Here is a 20,335-nt window from a genome sequence, read left to right as displayed (position 1 = left end):
CAGTTATCTTGGAAAATTGATTGAAGCCTCCCTAAAGGAGCCAACATGGAGCTTGCACAGTAGTACTCTCCAGCTTAACAATTAACTTTTAGACACACTGAATGTATATATTTTGCATATGTCTTAAAATAGTGACAAAATAGTATAAACTATCTTCTATCATTCAATCAGTTGATTCAACCCCATCTTCTTAGTACTATTTTAATAGTAATGCAATTTATAGATGTCCATCTACAAGCTGAGCATTCATTTTTTTTAGATTGTTATATACATTATTCTTGAGCTCTTTCTATATAACTTTTATACCAATGCCTGATTCCTCTACATTTCCTACAGCAGAAATTACACACCAGTAATATTTCAGTAGAAATAAGTGAGAGTACCCCTTGTAGTTACATTGTGATGCCTTTCCTCTGACCGAACTAGACTATTATTCAGGCTTGTCGACTTTCTGGCTGCCCCCTACTGCCAGACCAGGAGACTTGCACTCTCTTGAGGGGGGCCGGGAGTGCCACCCCATTTTCGTGAGCTTCCTGGCCATTGCGGGAGAGTCTGCAAATGCTATTACTTCAAGCAGCAACTGGCATGGTACTTATTTGCCAGTTATGCAAACAAACAAAACATTTAAATTATTGTGATATATGTAATATATGCCATAGAATAATAATATTGTCTCCTTGCTTAGGATTAGATCTATGGCATACCACAATTTTTGACTTTCAATGCAAGTAATAGGCTTTTTACCCACTGGAGTTAGGTAATGGTTGGCATAAAATAAAGCAAGTGCAAACCGCATGCAAGAATGTGATTAATTGAGACTTTAGCTTTTCAATTAATTTCTATAGGGTTTCCAGTGTATGCTCTACATATAGAGGGGCTGATTCAGCATTACACGAAGTGCCATGCTGAACGCAGAGTCCAGATTATCTGGAATCTGCACAGAACAAAAGTTTAGAGACACCGATATAAAGCCAGAACCGCTGTTTTGTATAACTGTTTATAGTGTGTGTTTACTTGTACTACTGTTACTAGATGTGTCATTGTTGGTGGCTTCAGATCACAAAATGTATTTGTATTGTGAGTGTTTTTTTTCCCCTGCTCTTTTTTAGTCAGTCGATCTTTGAACAACAATTACAGAAATACAACAACTGCGCACACACATATACCACATTTTAACAGTGGATTATGATATAGATTAGTTTGATATGTTACATAGATTTTATGTGCTCCAAAAATATCCTATTATTACATCTGTGATGTGCATAGTGATTGTATATAAATAGGCAGATATCAATATATCTTGTTATTGAGAAAATTCACCTAAGATATACGCAAATGGTTTTAAGAATTTAATATGAAGTTTCAAAATAATTCATAAACATATTAAAACAATCTGAAATCTATAACAGCACAAATCCAGCCCTCTCCCTTCCTCTACTACTTTCATTCCCTGCAGAAAAATGACCCCTTCCCTTTGTTGCTGAACAATACTGCAAGAAGCACCGGTTTAGAGTTTGCCATTGATAACTGTTGAGCATTAAAAAGGACATAGCAGTGCCAGGACAGGCAAATTTGATGTAAAGGACACAATATGCTTTTGCCAACAATAACATGGCAATTTGGTCATAGTCACTGCATCCTGTGCAAATAGTGCAGTTTTAAATTATTTTCTTGGCCATGTCAGTCAATTTATATACATCTTGTAACCAACCCCATTACAGTCCCATGTAATAGCTGCCTGGTTATCCTGTCCCTAGGATGTTGCACAGTGTTCTTTCTCTTGGACCCCTGCGGCCTGTTTCCTAAGACTCCCTCCTGTGAGCAATGTGTTCATCTCATTCTGTCGATGCTCATGCCCATGGTACGAGTCGTTATGCCTCTGACTTCTGCGTGTACAGGCCTTGGCAATGAGAAAGAAGACTTCAGCTACATTCAGTACAATGCATATTCCTGAAGCACAGAGCATAAATATTGTAAAGATGGTTTTCTCTGTAGGACGAGAAACAAAACAATCCACGGTGTTAGGGCAGGGGTACGAATCACACTTGACAAGACGTATCATGGTATAACCAGGGTAAATGAGGTAGAAGATGTACATGAAAGCTGCTTCAAAGATGATCCTGAAAATCACGCTTAGTGTGTATGTCCACCACAGTGTGCCCGAGATTCGGATTTTCTGCTTTTTAACATCTGCTAGCTCCTTAGGATCATCATGGCCAGACATTCGTAAGGTTCTCTTCTCCTGGTGCTGCTGATGAGCTACGTGCATGGCCACAAGAAGGGCAGGTGTGGACACAATAATGAGCTGCAGGGCCCACAGGCGAATGTGTGAGATTGGGAAGAAGTGGTCATAGCAAACGCTGTTACATCCTGGCTGTTGTGTATTGCAGGTAAATGATGACTTCTCGTCCCCCCATACGCTCTCTGCAGCCACCACAAGAACCATTATACGAAAGATGAAAACCACTGAGAGCCATATACGCCCAATACCTGTGGAGTGGCGATTCACACCACTCAGTATGGCGTATAATCCCGCCCAGTTCATTGTGTATCAGATCTGTGGGCAGAAAGGAAGAGAGGTGTGATTACAGTTAGGAATTGACAGCCTAGAGATTTGTTTTGCTCATGAATAAATAAATAATTGTTGCAAGATTTAAGGCTTCCATTTAATAGCTACTAAAAATACAGGCTCTGTCCAGTTTACTGAAAAAAGGCTTACAACAACCAACTATTGGACAAAAAAATCAGCAAACTAGACAGAACCGATATGATCAAATACAAACAGAAACAAGTAGACGAAGAAAAACGATCCACAGCATTTATTACCAAATACAGCTCCAACCATAACCAAATTGATTACATTTTTAATAAACACTGGCACATTTTGGTGTTAGATGAAGAGCTAAAGACCATTGTTTCACCGAAACCAAAAATCATATTCAAACGAGCCAACAATCTAAGACAAGAATTCACATCCAGCTTCATTTCTGTTGAAAATATTGAGAAAACAAGAACCCAATCAAAAGCATTCCAGAACTGCTTAAACTGTAAGGAATGATCAACCACAAACAAAAAAACAAAAACAAAAAGACAACAATATTTAGAAGCAATCAGACAAAGCGTACGAGATTAGTCATGAAATTTCCTGTGAAACCGAGGGAGTTATTTACTTATTGGAGTGCCCTTGTGGACTCCAATATGTGGACAGACAAAAAGGAAGATGAAAACACGCTTAGCTGAGCACATTTATAATATTAAAAAAGGACTACTCACACAAAGCCTATCTAAACATTTTTTAGACACACAATAAGAATCCGAATGGAATGAAGTTTACTGCAATCCAGAAAATAATTACACACTGACGCGGAGGCGATATGATCACAGAACTAATAAAGAACGAAACTAAGTGGATATATGAACTCAACACTTTGAAACCTAGGGGCCTATAGACATTGAGCTCAGTGCCTTCCTTTAACCCGCACTTTTCATGAAGCTCATATACTCAAAACCTAGTCATTTACATACCCACACATTACATCTAAATGTTTCTCTATATGATATATTCATTACCTTTGAGTAAATACCTTTGATTTTACTTATAACTATATAATGGTTTTCCACTTCATTTTTAGATCTACCCCCCTCTTTTATTTTATTTTCACTCATATTTTTGGGAAAAATACAATTTATTTTAATTTTTTTTATATTTATTTTCATTTTTATATTTACCATTTATTTCCATTCATATTTAGTTCTATCTTTCTTTATTTTTTTGGCAATACTGTAGAGCAAATGCACCTAAACATGTGCCTGCCGCCTCTTTGTATACAAAATCCGGCTGAGCACTTCCGTTTTTAAAGTAAATTAAATAAAGTTTTATTCAAAAACCCTGCTATATATAGGGACCAATTACAAGGCAACACTATCCTTGACAAAGTGCCTCATTGCATGAAACGTGTTGGACAGAGGGAACGCAGACAGTCACCGAACCGGAAGTAAAGTTTGCGACCAGTGCCGGTGAACGGAGAACGCCGACGGGGAGTGAGACATCACTGTGAGGAAGAGGTAATCACTGCCAAGAGACAGAGGTAGGATTAGGGCAAGGTTAGACCATCAAAGTGTCTCCCTACATCGAACAAGCCAGACTGCCCGCAGAACATTTTTCATCTTTAACCCCCGATTCCCAGCTCCACAAATATGCAATTAAGAGCTATTAACATCCAGTGGTATTACCACAATTATTAACCTTTTTTCTTGCAGCTTTGCCATTTCATTTCATTTTACCATTTTATCCATATTTTTTATTTTTCCATTTATTGTTTATTTTATTTTTTTATACCCCGCTACTCACACCCTATCACACTTATATAATACTACCCTTGACAAGCGCTCCTTCTACACACTCAAAATTAATAGGAGCTGCTATCTATACTTAGCGCAGATCACATAAACCTCATTTCAAAGTAGAAACTTGTTGGTTCAGAGCTTGTGGATGCGATGCAAGAAGAAAGTAGACTTTACTAGTGTTGGCCTTACTGTATATTGACTTCTTTATTATTTACTTATATACAGTGCATCTGGAAAGTATTCATAACGCTTCACTTTCTCCACAGTTTATGTTACAGCCTTATTCCAAAATAGAATAAATTAATTTTTGGCCTCAAAATTCTACACACAATACCCCATAATGACAACGTGTAAAAAGTTTTTTTGCAAATTGAATAAAAAAAACAAACTAAGAAATCACATGTACATAAGTATTCACAACCTTTGCTCAATACTTTGTTGATGCACCATTGGCAGCAATTACAGCCTCAAGTCTTTTTTAATATGATACCACAAGCTTGGCACACCTATCTTTGTGCAGTTTCCCCCATTCCTCTTTGCTGCACCTCTCAAGCTCCATCAGGTTGGATGGGAAGCATCGATGCACAGCCATTTTCAGATCTCTCCAGAGATGTTCAATTGGATTCAAGTCTGGGCTCTGGCTGGGCTACTCAAGGACATTCACAGAGTTGTCCTGAAGCCACTCCTTTGATATCTTGGCTGTGTGCTTAGGGTTGTTGCTGAAAGATGAAATGTCGCCCCAGTCTGAGGTCAAGAGCGCTCTGGAGCAGGTTTTCATCCAGGATGTCTCTGTACATTGCTGAATTCATCTTTCCCTCTATTCTGAATAGTCTCCCAGTTCCTGCTGCTGAAAAACATCCCCACAGCATGATGCTGCCACCACCATGCTTCACTGCAGGGATGGTATTGGCCTGGTGATGAGCGGTGCCTGGTTTCCTCCAAACAACGACTGGCATTCACGCCAAAGAGTTCAATCTTTGTCTCATCATGGTCTGAGAGAGTGCTTCAGGTGCATTTTGGCAAACTCAGGTGGGCTACCCTGTGCTTTTTACTAAGGAGTGGCTTCCGTCTGGCCACTCTCCCATACAGCCTGATTGGTGGATTGCTGCAGAGATGGTTGTCCTTCTGGAAGGTTCTCCTCTCTCCACAGAGGAATGCTGTAGCTCTGACAGAGTGACTATCTGGTTCTTTGTCACCTCCCTTACTAGGGCCCTTCTCCCCCGATCGCTCAGTTTAGACGGCCGGCCAATTCTAGGAAGAGTCCTGGTGGTTCCGAACTTCTTCCATTTACGGATGATGGGATCTTCAAAGCACCAGATATTTTTCTGTACCCTTCCCCAGATTTGTGCCTCGAGACATTCCTGTCTCAGAGGTCTACAGACAATTCCTTGAACTTCATGCTTGGTTTGTGCTCTGACATGCACTGGGACCTTTTATATAGACAGGTGTATGCCTTTCAAAATCATGTCCAATCAACTGAATTTACCACAGGTGGACTCCAATTAAGCTGTAGGAACATCTCAAGGATGATCAGTGGAAACAGGATGCACCTGAGCTCAATTTTGAGCTTCATGGCAAAGGCCGTGAATACTTATGTACATGTGATTTCTTAGTCGTTTTTTTTTTATATTAAATTTGCAAAAATCTCAAAAAAATGTTTACACGTCATTATGGGGTATTGTGTGTAGAATTTTGAGGACAAAAAGAATTTATTCCATTTTGGAATAAGGCAGTAACATAACAAAATGTGGAAAAAGTGAAGCGCTGTGAATACTTTCCGGATGCACTGTATATATGTGTGTTTATGTATATATGTATGTATATATATATATATGTGTATGTAATTAGTCTAGTCATGAGACTTGCATTCATGTTTGCTGTAGAAAATAAAAGATATAGCTGCTGATTTTGAGCCGGACGCGTCTGCATCTTTGTGTGTCTGAATGTGCAAGGACTGAGGCGCCCCCCGTCAGCGTCCGTAAATGCTGAACTAGCGCTTGCTGCATCTTTACACTCCCACCATAGGTCGCACCATTTCACCATCCCTATAGCCTCCATCTGAGTATGGCCTCCTAAGTGAGCAGTTCAGCGACAAGCCTGCAAAACTCCCACAAGACTCAACATCCCTGTGTATAGTCTTTTAGACCCCCCCCCCACACGTCACCGTCCAGGAATACCCCTTACATTACTGACACTGCGTCCAAATTTGTACTGTGACTCTGTACATACAAATCGGTATGCATGCACAGTGCGTCTTAGGCATATACACAGTGCAACTCATGCTTATATGCAGTGCGACACAGATGCTTATATGCAGTGTGACTGGACACGTGCAGTGCTACTTGGGCACACATGCGTAGTGCGACTTAGATGCTCATACGCAGTGTGACTGGACACGTGTGCAGGGTGACAGACACGTGCAGTGCGGCTAAGGCACATGGGCAGTGTGACTTGGACACATACGGAGTTCAACTGGACATGTGTGCATTGCGACTCAGATGAATATATGCAGTGCAACTGAAAGGCAGTGCGACTCAGACACGGGCTGTGCTACTCAGACGCATATGTGCAGTGCGACTCGGACGCACCTGCACAGTGCGAGTCGGACCCATGCGCAGTGCGACTCGGACAGACACACATACGCAGTGCGACTCAGGTGCATATATGCATGCGACTCAGTCACATGCGCAGTGCGACTCAGAAGCATACACCCAGTGGGACTCACACGTGCAGTATGACTCATGCTTATACGCAGTGCGACTCAGACACATATACGTAGTGCGACTGGAGACGTGCATATACGCACTCTGGGCCTGATTCAGCAAGGAACACAAAGGAGAGAACGCACACATTTGGCCAATTGCGTTGCGTATGCATCGCGCATGCGCAAACTAGCCAGTGCGTTCGAGTTATGGTACGCAGACTACATGCTATGTGTGTATTCAGCTCCTTCTGAAATTGATTAACAGGAAGTGCCGTTTGTGGGTGGTGACGGGGTGGTCAGGCAAACGCAGGCGTTAAAATGCCATTTATAGGGGCGTGCATAATTAAGGCAGTGCGGCGGCATACGCAGCCATACCATAAGCTGTACACAGGAAGCGGCCAAAATCCTGCGGCATGTCAGGTCAGCCACTAGCATGCTAATGGACCTGATGGTTTTTGATGTTACCGATGTTTACGCTATATTGAGTGCTGATCAGGCTGTGAGTAAAGGAAGATGGGGGGCTTAGTATGGGGCTGGGCGTCTGCATTTTGTGCTGTGTTCTCCGTGCATATGCATTGATTAGCATATTCTCGCAGTGGACGGGTGCGTGTGCTTGCTAGCGTGCGTTCTTTGCTGAATCGGGCAACACATGCGCAGTGTAACTCAGATGCATATAAGCAGTGCAACTCAGAAGCATATACGCAGTGCGACTCAGACATGTGCAGTCACTCAGATGCTTATTCGCAGTGCGACTGGACACGTGCAGTGCGACTCAGACGCATATATGCAGTGTTTCTTATACGCATGTGTGGTGGGGCTCAGATGCATGCGCTGTGCGACTCAGATGCATTTGCACAGTGCGACTCTGACACATGCGCTGTCGAAGCCACAGTTAACTACATATGGCGATGTTACTATGAGCATCAAGCAATTGCATCTTTCACTATTTCTCATACACACATAAACACGCACAATTGCGCTGTTAACTAGTCGCACATTAGCGAAGGCATAAAAGTCTGTATGAAAATGCTGTTTAGTAGCCTCATGCGCACGCATCTGCCCCAAGTTAACTGGCGTCTTTCTATCAAACCCCACATTCTTACACATTACATATTTACATATAAGGTTCCATAAGCTTTAAAGTATAAGATTCAAGTTTGTCCATTTATTATAATTGCTGTGAAATAAAGGTTATTTAGTAGCTCAGGTTTAATACATGATAAGTATGTCGTGCTTGGTATTATACTGATCTGCACCCTCTCAACAGCTTCCCGGTATCATCGGTGGGAAGATCGTAACATGCATCCGCAACTTATGGACCGCAGAGACTTAAAGCACCGAAATGTACATGATATGACCAACTGTTTAGATTTGCATGAGGCGGGAAACAGAGGCAACCAGCTGTCGGAGGCTGGACTGTGTCTATTTGAATCAACCTGTTAAATGCTCTGTAACAGATGCGTCCCCCTTGGGAACCAATGGCATAAGCGACAAGCCTCTCCTTTATGTTGTCTGTTTCTGTGAGGGTATAAATGTGTGTATTGTGACCCCAGTCGAAAGTCTTCTTGCTGAATGCTGATAGACGGGGGTTTCTTGCTGAAGCCTACATCTGGCCCAGAGCGCTGCATATGTATAACTGTACTTGGGTCTGTATAATTTCTTTGAACTAATTTGTACTTAGGTCATAGCGTGTAACTGTCTGTACTTTTACTTGAATAATACTTTGTGCTTTGGAAACACAGGTTCAAGGTCTAAAGTCTTTATTTAATGTATGACTGCGTACGCAAATAGCGTCAACCTTAGAGGTTTATAGGCAGGATACTAGAAGGTATAGGCAGGATACTAGAAGGTATAGGCAGGAGTGTATAGAGGTTCAAAGTCAGTATTGTTAGCACAGTGCAACCCAGACGCAGTGTTTCTATTCTTATACACATGTGCAGCTCAGGCACATGGGCAGTGTGACTTAGGCACATGGGCGCATATACGCAGTGTTTCTATTCATAACATGCAGTGTGACTTAGACATATATATACACAGTGCAACTACTCACACATGTGCAGTGTTTCTATTCTTTTACACGTGCAGTGCAGCTGAGGCACATGGGCGCATATGCGCAGTTTTTCTATTCATATACACATGTGCAGTGCGACGCAGGCACACGGGCAGTGTGACTCAGACACATATACGCAGTGTTTCTTATACACGTGCAGTGTAACTCAGATGCATATATGCAGTGCGACTCAGACACATGGGCTGTTGTGCGACTTGGACACATATATGCAGTGCGACTCAGATGCACTGCGAATAAGCATCTGAGTCACACTGCGCAGTTCGACTCAGACGTATATATACACAGTTCAACTCAGACACATGTGCAGTGTGGCTCAGATGCATAAACACAGTGCCACTCAGGCACACAGGCGCAGTGTTTCTATTCATAATACACATGTCCAGTGTCTAGTTGTGTTTATTGAAACTGGTGAAACTGGTGCAATGAAAAAAGGTCCTATTGCCTACTGAATATTGGGCCTGATTCAGCAAGGAATGCACGCTAGCAGAGGCTTACGCCCGGAGACCGCAGCACAAGATGCAGACATCCAGCACCATACTATGCCACCAATCTTCCTTTACTCACAGCCTGATCAGCAGGCAAGATAGCTTAAACATCGGTAACATTGAGAACCATCGGACTATTAGCATAATAGTGGTTGACCTGACCTGCCGCAGCATTTTGTCCGCTTCCTTTGGACAGTTTACGTATGGCTGCATATCCCGCCACACTGCCTTAATTATGCACGCCCTTATAATGGTGTTAGAACTCCTGCGTTTGCCTGACCACCCCCTGTCACCACCCACAAACGGCACTACATATCAATATCGGAAGGGTCTGCGTACCCTAATCTGATCACACCGGCTACTTTGCGCATGTGCAGTGCAAAAACATCAGCCGACTGCGTAAGTTCCTTGCTGAATCAGGCCCATTGTCTTTACTATAATTCTGAGATCTGCACTGCTGGTAACCACTATCCAGAAGATTGGGAGAAACTGTTCACTGTTCTTGCACTTGTTTTCTATACACGTTAGACCTGATTCAGAAACAAATCCAAGATCCTTCACACCCAGCAATTAGCTGCAGACTGCACAACATGCACCAAAGAAGGCAATCGCAGACTGCACAAGCATAGTGCTTCAGTACAAAACATTACTGCTTTATAACAACACAGATAGGTAGTATAAGTAATCTCGCTGATGCTGGAAGGAGCATGCAATGGTGAGTCCAGTCACGGAGTTGTGGGGAGCTAGTTCAGCGCTGGGTGATCATGTACCCAAAATATGGGTGATTTAACAGTGTAAGAACATTTGAAGAGGAAAAAAGACGAACGTGCAGTTGAGGTATGAGTGAGGCTGGTAAGCTTTAATAAAAAGGTGGCTCTTACGGCATGGGAGATTGGTAGAAAGCCTGAGAAGGTGAGTGAGTTCCAGAGGAGGAGGGCACAATAAGCAAAATCTTTGCAATGATCATGAGAGGAAGTGACCAGGGTGAATTTATGGTGCTGGTCAGTAGAAGAGTGGGGAAGATGGGAGGGAGTGTGGACAAAGATGAGGCTGAAGATGTAGGTGGGGAGGAGTAGGTTAGAGCTATATATGTGATGGTGAAAAGTTTGAACTACATAGGGAGACAGAGAAGTTGGTTGTAGAGTCTGAGGCCGATGCCCGTCCGTGGCAGAGGAAAATTAGACAAGCACCAATATTAAGCTAGGTTGAAGTAAATGGAGCAGAATGTGAGGGAGGCCAGATATGAGCTGATTACAGTTCTCTAGCCAGGAGATGACGAGTGTGTGAAAAACAGTTTTGTTTGTCACAATACAGAAGATATTGAGGCGGTGAAAATGCCAGATTTGAGAGAGAGCCTGAATGTTGGCAGTGAAAGAATGAGCAGAGTAAAGAGTGACACCCAGGCAGCTTTCATGAGAGAGAGTAGCAATGGCGATGATATCAAGAGAGAGAGGGAGAGATAGAGAGTTTCTGGAAGGGGACAAAACAATGAGTTCCATCATAGCTATTTTAAGTTTCACTGGGTCTTCAGGAGCGGGGATGGCAGAACGGTAGTTATAGATGAATGGAGTGAGGGGTCGGGAGGAGTTGTAGATTTTTAGTGTCATCAGCATATAGGTGGAATTGGAGCTTCAAAGAGCTGTTGAGATCTTCAAGTGAATAGATGTAAATGGAGAAGAGAAGGGAGCCAGGAACAGACCCTTGGGGGAACACTAACAAAGTCAGAGGGGTGGAGGTGGTATCCGAGGATGAGACTGAGACAATGATTAGGAAGATACAGATTTGCCCAGCTTCATTTTTGCTCATAGTGCAGCGAATCGCGCTATGCATGGCGAAAGACGCCCTCCCGCAATTGGGGATGCACAATAGCGTCTCCATTCAATCCTATGGAGACACACTCCTGTGATTGGGGATGCACCATAGCGTAGCATTGCGCATAGTGCGATTCATGTGCACGTTTGAGCCATGAGTGGCAACAATGAACCTGGGCGCATCTATAAGAGGTCATCCATGAGAGGACAGAATTGCAGAGACCAAAACAATGAATGGTTTGAAAAAGGAGATGCAATTATCAGACCTGCCACCGGTCTGAATCCTGACGCTTCAAGTCCAACATGGGACTTTTAAGATACAGTAGGCGTTGAAACACCGACGCCTATCTTAATCCCGATGGCGGAATCCAGAAGGACATCAGCGCGTATGTGTTAAGTCTGTGGCGCCCTTAGCTGTTAGCTGCGTGAGGAGGGGGGAATTGTTAGGTTTAGGCAGCACAGCGGGGTTAGGGTTAGGCTACAGGAAGGGAGGGTTGGGGGAAGAAGGGGGAAGGGTAAGTATACTTACCCGACCCCTATAGGGGGTATGAAGTCGGCGGACCTAATCCCAACAGCCGGCTTCCCGACTGCTTAATCCCGATGAGGGTTAAATGACAGGTGTCTAAATCTAGACGCCTGTCATTTTACCGGTGCCCGGCATCCCGATCGAAGTGATGCCAAGTGCAGACAGCCACGCGGGGGGGCGGGGGGGTTCGATTAGGGGCTCCCGCTGGGGATTTAGGGTTAGGCACCCCCCCCGGGAGATTAGGCTAGGGGGAGGGTTAGGGTTATGCACCCCCAGGGGGGACTTAGGGTTAGGTGGTGGGGAAGGGGGGTTAGGGTTAGGCACCCCTAAGGGAGGGTTAGGGGGTAGAATAGGTTAGTGAATACTTACCTGGGGACGATCGATATTTTCATCCTTGTTCGGGCTGCCGCTGTCGGGATTTGAACCGCCGTGCATGGATCCGGCGGTAAATCATACTGATTCCCCTGTAGGGATCCCAACCATTGGGATGCCACTGTCGGTATTTTGACATGAGGCATCCCGACAGCCGCCATTACAGTACATACCGATTCCTGAAGAAGGTATGTGTTAAAAAGCCATAACCTGGCAGAAGTTTCTTACCTTACAGTCTGATTTATTTAGCCACCACCACCCTCTCTCTTTCCCCACTCCTATATTTTGATGGGGATGGATCTCACACTGTGCAATTCAGCAGGGTTTCCATACTTGCAGGTAGGATGGGCAATCCCTGATTAGACTCCTTAATGATTTCTATGTACTGGAGAAAGTATAGATCTGGCAGAAACTATCAATTAAATCCTGCTCCTGATTTTAAGAATGCCACGGTCATCCACTCAGAAGTCAACTATTATTTCTATGCTGAGCTAGATAGGCCAAGCAGCTGACCAGCAGAGGGCCTCACATATAATAAGTACTGTATCAAATCCCCACTGAACTGAGCAACTGGCACAGGTCCTTGATAATATAACATGGGAGAGTTAATAATCAATCGAGAAGTGAAAAATCCTTTATGGTGTTGCTACTGAATTTTTATCACAACAATCTATTTTTTATAGGCTGAGGAAGATTCCGTGTAACTTTCATGAAGTATGATGTGCTTTATGGGAACTGCATCCTCTATTTTAAACAACATAGGGGTATATGTACTAAGCCTTGGGGAGAGATAAAGTGGACGGAGATAAAGTACAAATCAGCTCCTAACTGTCATTTCTCACAGCCTGTAAAGTGACACTTAGGAGCTGATTGGTTGGTACTTTATCTCAATCCCCTTTATCTTTCTGCAAGGCTTAGTACTAGACCCCTTATATAGTGGTGAATTTAGTAGCCATTTCATAGAAAATAAATTGCATTTTTAGGCTTATGTGAGCAATACATTTTATTAACACATACTTCCAAGATACAAGTCCGTTAAAGGAATATGGTATTACTAACATTGTGCATAGTTTTATGGTAAAATATAATAGATTATAGACGTTATCTTTTTTGACTAAGTAAAGCTGTAAAGCTGGGTACACACTGACAGATATATTGGCCGATCAATTGATCGGCCAATATATCTGCTGCCCGTCGGCCAGTGTCTGTGAACGACGTCGTTCACAGACATATTGCATTAGCTGTGCTGCACAGCGGAAGGACAGATATATCTGCAGACATATCTGTGTCCATCAGCAAGTGTGCATGGGCTGTCTGCAGACCGCCGTACACACACAGCGGCAGCCGCGGGGAGGGGGGAGGGATACACCCCTGACCCACCCCCACCCTCCGGGACCCGCAGGCTGAAGCAGATGATGGCTGTTCAGTGTGTGTGAACAACCATCATCTGCAGATATATTTACAGATCACTCGATCTGCAGATATATCTGTATAGTGTGTACCCAGAATAACTCTTTGCACAGAAGACTACATTTTCATGATTTATTGCAGGAACAAAGATTTCTACATTACAATCGCTGCAGTATATCATCCTTTGGTTCAATGGCTTTAGGGAAAAACAATCTGTATTTTTATGACTGATTAGCTATTTGTTTTATCAGTTTCTTGGGCACTGAATAGAGCCAAGGGATTTTGACCCTTCAAAACCAGGGAAACAATGACATTTGCTCTTTATCTTTCAAGCACTGGTTTGATTACACTACCAAATATAAGAAATATAAAAATAAATTTTGACATGGAACACAAACTTGTTCATGTCCACACATTATGAACACCTGCAAATACAAGTTCTGTGCTACTGTATACCGGTTAACCATCCAGATTTTGATCGTCACACCTTTCCGTTTGAATAGAATAGTTTGTTATGAGTGACTAGGTTACTGCAGCCTGTATATAGACTTTGTATAAAAGGAAACACCTGTCAATGTTAATCTACCCGCATAACGATATAACTATTTTTATTATGGAAAAGTGGAACATCCCTTTGATTGTCAACACTACAACATTGATTTATCAAACTTTTTTAGATTTGTAATACAGCCGTATTGTTGTATGGATCTCTTCCCAATATATTGAACAAATCTCTAAATTCAGGATAGCAAGAGACTGCGCTTTGGAAAACAAAATAAGGGGCATATGTATCAAAGCTTGATGTGAGATAATAATGTGAAATATATATCCTCAACCAATCAGCTCCAAACTATCATTTCTTAAACACAGCCTGCAAAATGCAAGTTAGAAGCTGATTGGTTGCTGATATATATCACACAAAATTTTATCTCACATCAAGCTTTGATACATATGTCCCAAAGTATTGTAAAATAAATATTTCTAGTTGTACAAGCACACACCGGCATGGCACTGATTACATATAAGAGCAGCACATACCTTTTGCAGATTGGATTGAGCAAAACCTCCCCAACCGCTCACTTGCACTAACTGTCTCCTCCACATTATTATTAAAATTTAAAAAAATGTTCCATAGATATATAATACATTCTGGCTGACTAAGCATTCAGGAATGGATTTGTCGTATAAGAGCATAGCTGACCGATTCTAGTCCTTTCCCTTGAAAATATGAATGTGGTTTTCTGAACCTTCCACCCCTAACAATGGCTCTCAGCCTGCACTCCCCCCTCCTCCCCGTGCCACAATCAGCAAGGAATGAAGACTCTCAGGTTTTTATTAGTTTTTTTGTGTAACGTGTAACCAGGAGAAAACCTTGTGAAAATAGAGTAAGACCCATGCTAGCCTAATCTCTTTTCAGGCAGAGCTGCTACTTGAACTATAAGGTACATGAGGGACATCAGAAGTATTTCAGAAATATGCAGTGATATGAAAATGATAGATACTAAACAAATGATATAACCCCATGTTATTTTATGTAACTCGTCTTACTGTTATATATGACTCCTCTTTTTAGTCCATTCAGCTCCTAATAACTTTCCTCCTATAAGAAACCATGATCCCAATAACAGCACTGACTGATGCACTTGTTAGTTGCTAACTATAGGTTCTCTGTTTTACCTTCTCTTCCCTTGTTGTGTATGTTTCTTTATGCTGATGGGTCCGTCTGACACTCTCCCTGAATTTTTGCGGCAAATCTGTCCTTCCTCTGTGTTCTGTGTCACATTCCTTTTTCTAGACAGCCGCCTTTTTTTGTCACACTTTTGCTCTATCACCTTCTGGCATTTATTCCTTTCTGTCTCTCCTTCAGTTCTGTCCTCTTCTGTTACCCCCTGTTACTCGGCCCTTTCTGTCTAAGTTGCTTTTTCTGTCTCTGTCACCTTTGTCTCTCTGTGTGACACAAGCTGTCCCCTTGCTGCTGTCACATTTTCTCTAATTCTCCAGGCTCTTGCTCCCCCTGTCACACTGCCTTCTGCTCTGACAGCACACAATGCCTCCTTTCTCGCTTTCGGTAACATGTTACCATTCACTCTGCTCAGACTTCCGCCCACCGGACAGTCACAATGCGTCTTTTTCCCCGACGGGACAAGGGAGTCATAAGCTAATTATTGCCCTCCCTCCACCCTTCTGTTTCTTAGGTCAACCCGCAATGCCTTTCCAGGCTGATGATATCCGTTGTTTCTACTCCTCCTTATACATTCGCCCCTCATCCAACTTCATCTGAGGAGAGTGACAGTGACTTGGCTTCATTTCCCACAGCGGATGTCAGACGTAAGAATTGGCAATGATGCCATCTGCCCATGACACTGGTTGGCGTAAAAATGTAGTTTTGACAACAGAATACAGTTACCTGCTGTGTGTCAAACTACAGAACTGACCTATTCCCAGAAAACTCATCAGACACCAAAATATCTACTTTTCTTACCTGGTTTCTGGCGCTTAAATGGATGAAAAGACAGTTCAGTAACAGCTGGATACCTGGCACACACTGTACCAGTAGGTAGCACTAAGGCACAGATCAAGTCTGCTTCCTCCTGTCCTGACACTGCATTCTTTCTGGGACCTTTATACCCTTGGCTGTTAATTAAACCACTCATAGGCCAGATAACCCAGTGTACCCCTGTGTGTACACAGCTTAGTAAGGGGCGTGAATTGTGTGTGTCACTCATGAATATCAGCATGAGACAAATATACAACAGCAAAGGTTATATCTGAGTATGTGTCTGACTATTTTACTTTAATATAGCAGTGATCAGCATATTCACACATACAAACATATGTAAACATGAGCACAATTATGTCTGAGGACTCTTCTAATCATTTCAGACAGGAATATACCATTATCAAGTGTCCATGAGAAAAGGGTAACCCACAGTCCTAACTAGAGATGGCTAGGATTTTCCCCCTAAATTCGGATTTATTTTTATTTAATGCAATCATTTTTATTGGTGTTACTAAAAAATGAAACAATAACATGTTATGACTATCCAAACTACATCCAGAAAACATAAGATAATGAGAGCAAGTGGCTTTGTGTACAGTGCAAATAACATTTGGCATAGAAAATAAACAATAGTAAAGTATCATAGTTCGGTGACTGTTCTATGCGTTACAAACAAGAGGTATCAAGTAATCAGTGCATTCATATAGGTAGATGGTTTTTGGCAACTCCAAGTGGAAAGGCTAACAGACTCACGGATTAACTGTCAGCCATATGTACTGTACAGAAACATTTCAACATGTATTCTGGTATATAGCATTACCAGACTATAGGGTTTTTTACACATGTTATCAAATTCATGTAACTTCACCATTAACCACCTGTACCACAGAGACTCTCATTCTACCTCTATCCCACACGTGACGGTATGTAGTCAGGAAGCCGACGGTCGACATGCTAACCACCAGCATGTGACTAATGATAGGCATCTAAATACCGACGCCTATCATTAGCCCCACGCCGAAGCGCCGTTACCCTGGCATACCGATTGTAGGAAAGCCGGGTGTCGGGAGCGGATAGGTGGGGGGGTAGGATTAGGGTCTCCTGGAGTGGACTTAGGGTGCGAGGAGGGGGCGTTAGGTTTAGGCACCCCCGGGGGGAGGTTAGGGTTAGGCACCCCTAAGGGAGCGTTAGGGAGGGAGAGGGTTAGGGAACGTCTTGATACTTACCCTGTCAGGATCTCCATCTGACGGCCTTCCGGCATCGGTATTTCATCCGCAGGGCTGACGTCCGGCGGTATAGCATACCGATTCCCATGTGACAAATCTAGTCATTTATCCCAGATATGATGAAACTTTGACCCTTTCAAGCTATATAAACAAATTTCTCATGAGCAATCAAACGTATTAGCGTCATCTAACCAAACAATAATAGATGTGGAGGTATCTTCACGAGGGACCTGTAATTGTGTAAACAGGCGTCTAAGATTAATTGATGTTGACTTGCCCGGCATAAATCCAGTCTGATCAGGGTGAATCAGCTGGATAATCACATGGTCTAACCTAGTGGGCAATACTTTAACAAGATTTTTAATATCTGTGGGAAGAAGACATTTAGGAGTCTATTTACTAAGCCTTGGATGGTGATAAAGTAAACAGAGATAAAGTACCAGCCAATCAGCTCCCAACTGCCATGTCACAGGCTGTGTTTGAAAAATTACAGGAGCTGGTTGGCTGGTACTTTATCTCTGTCCACTTTATCTCCATACAAGGCTTAGTAAATAGACCCCATAAGTCAGTATGAATCTTTCTGTTTGGGGTCTTTACCTGGTTTTGACAAGACAATTATTAATGCCTCAGATATGGAATGAGGGAGAGAATTACACTCAAAAAGTTAATTGAAAAGCTCGAGCAAATGGGGTACGTAAAATGTATTGTTTTTTTATACAATTTCAGGGGGATCCCATCTAACCCTGGAGCCTTTCCACCTGCTCCATATAGTTCTTCCACAGTCAGTGTGGAGTCTAAATATTCCTTTGCCTCAGAGGACAAAGTGGGAAGATCTATGGCACTGAGATAGCCATTTTCCGGCGTTAGAGCAGTGCTGGGAGACCAGACGCAGGACCTCGGAGAGGTAAGCTTTATATAATATGGGTGCAGGGTGTGCGGTGCAGGCCCCCCTGGATCCAGTGGCCCGTGTGCTCCGCACACCCTGCACCCATTATAGATACGCCCCTGATTCCAGCCCATCAGCTACAGTAGATAGGTCAATTCTAAGGATCGACGCAATGCCTCTAATTCCAGCTCCTGTCTTTTTATAGAAAGCTTTTAAGTCTGCGACACGCTTAATCAAAGCCCCCTAAGAAATGTCTTAAAGGCATCCCAGATTACCAGGAAGAATCGCGATTCATTTCAAAGTATTCCTCCCACGCCGCCTCCAGTTCTGATCCTGCAGCCATACATCATCAACCAGAATGGGTTCAGTTTCCAGAATGGTTGACCGCATTGACAGCCCAAATCAAGACTAACTGTAAATGAGGAGTGATCCGAAATGCCCCATGTTCCATATTGCTCCGATCGGACTCTAGGTAACAAGTCACAGGTAAGCAGTGCCAGATCAATACGAGAGAAATGAGACGTGTATAATAGAAACCGGAGAACTGTTACGTACCTGGATACCTCATCGTCCTGGCATCAACCAAGCCCAGCTCAGCCACATATTCTTGGAACCTACCACCTCTCGCTCAAGTACCAGTGTGTGATGCTCCCTGTATATCCAGCACTAAGTTTAAGACACTGTTAAAATCTCCGACACATATTGCAGATGTCCAAGGTGATAAAGCCATATACTCAGCTACCTTCTTAATACATCATGTGAATAATGAGGTGGTATATATACTGCCAACAATAAAAGTGGCACAGGATTGATCCTACATTTCAAAAACATATTTTCCCCATGAATCACTGTGTACTAGCTCTAGGGTAATAGGAACAGACTTACGAATAAGGATAAAAACTCTTCTAGAAGCTGTTGTGTATGTCGCATGGGAGGCTCGGCCCACCAATGGTTTTTTAAGAGAAAGCAACTTCCCTCCCACTAAATACATTTCCATGAGACAGATTATATCTCTGAACCATATTTTTTAATCCTGCGCAGAAGCAAAGAGCGCTTATTTAATCATTAATATAGTACCTCTCGCATTCCAAGTAAGGATATTAATTTTGCCTGTTACCATTACCTAACAATATAAGGAAATATATTGATATCCGCCATTGCACATATAGTCCAGAAATTGCAAAAGGAGACCAGACCACTTAACATCTGTACCTACCAAAACCCCCCACCCTGTATACCTAACCCCAAGCATACCTATACCCGAACCAACCCACAAAAAGTAAAAGAGAATTTAAAGACACAAGGTGTTCACCCAACTAACTAACTACGTGGGGACAAAGTATGCGATGACCCTGAACATGGGAGGCCCTCCAGTACTATGGACCCCTGGGACACAAATAGACAAACACTATACACATAGAAAGGCACAGAGTTATGTATAACAGTGATTCTTTTAATACCTGTTAATGCATGTAACTATGCTATAGTTGAGATCTTTATAGTGTCTGTGCACTAAGTTCTTTTTTATATGTGTCAGTAATACATCAGGTAGTATTATTGTATGTTTTATGTCTATGTTTGCACATGCCGTTGCTCTTATTATGCAATAAGTTCTTATTTTTATCGTTTAGTAGGAATGTGGCACAGGATGTTTTTGTGGGGGGTTTCTTTATTCTAAGTGGGTCTCCTATTTTCTAGCCTGATTGAATGCAAACATTGGCAAAGAAGACAATAGGATTTCAAGAGTAAAAATCAAGAACAGCAGAAAGTCAATGGCATGTGTAAACACTAACACATATATATATATATATATATATATATAATATATATCAGTACTACTAAATTTAATGATTGCACCAAGGAAGAAAAACTGAAGGCAGGGACTCAGTAAAGAACACTACTGTAGCATAGTTACAATAAATAAATAAATCTAAATTAAACAGTCATTCACCAAAGGCCTCCTGGCCAACATGTGATGGTCTAACCGCAGCGTAGCA

General features: G+C 42.6%; 1 protein-coding gene across 2 annotated transcripts; it reads right to left on the bottom strand.

The window, feature by feature from the left end:
- Positions 1–1,413: 1,413 nt before the first annotated feature.
- Positions 1,414–15,610, bottom strand: GJB1 (gap junction protein beta 1). Of its 2 annotated transcripts, none has more exons than XM_088445472.1 (2): positions 15,404–15,610; positions 1,414–2,557 (listed from the first exon to the last, which is right to left on the bottom strand). In XM_088445472.1, exon 2 carries the CDS (start codon positions 2,543–2,545, stop codon positions 1,754–1,756), a length of 792 nt encoding a protein of 263 aa, XP_088301598.1. In that variant the 5' UTR covers positions 2,546–2,557; positions 15,404–15,610; the 3' UTR covers positions 1,414–1,753. The 2 variants fall into 2 exon arrangements, with proteins under 2 accessions (XP_088301598.1, XP_088301597.1); XM_088445471.1 differs by lacking the exon at positions 15,404–15,610 and adding an exon at positions 14,765–14,913.
- Between the last annotated feature and the right edge of the window lie 4,725 nt (positions 15,611–20,335).

The sequence above is a fragment of the Taudactylus pleione genome, unplaced genomic scaffold, assembly GCF_031769625.1.
Source record: "Taudactylus pleione unplaced genomic scaffold, aTauple2 ptg000381l, whole genome shotgun sequence".
NCBI classification, from domain to species: Eukaryota; Metazoa; Chordata; class Amphibia; order Anura; family Myobatrachidae; genus Taudactylus; species Taudactylus pleione.
The sequence above is the reverse complement of the archived record's forward strand: the minus strand, read 5'-3'. Positions and strand labels throughout refer to the sequence as shown.

Bases quoted from the DNA above. Each gene is read 5' to 3' on its own strand.
- GJB1 (XM_088445472.1), bottom strand. From the start codon at position 2,545: ATGAACTGGGCGGGATTATACGCCATACTGAGTGGTGTGAATCGCCAC.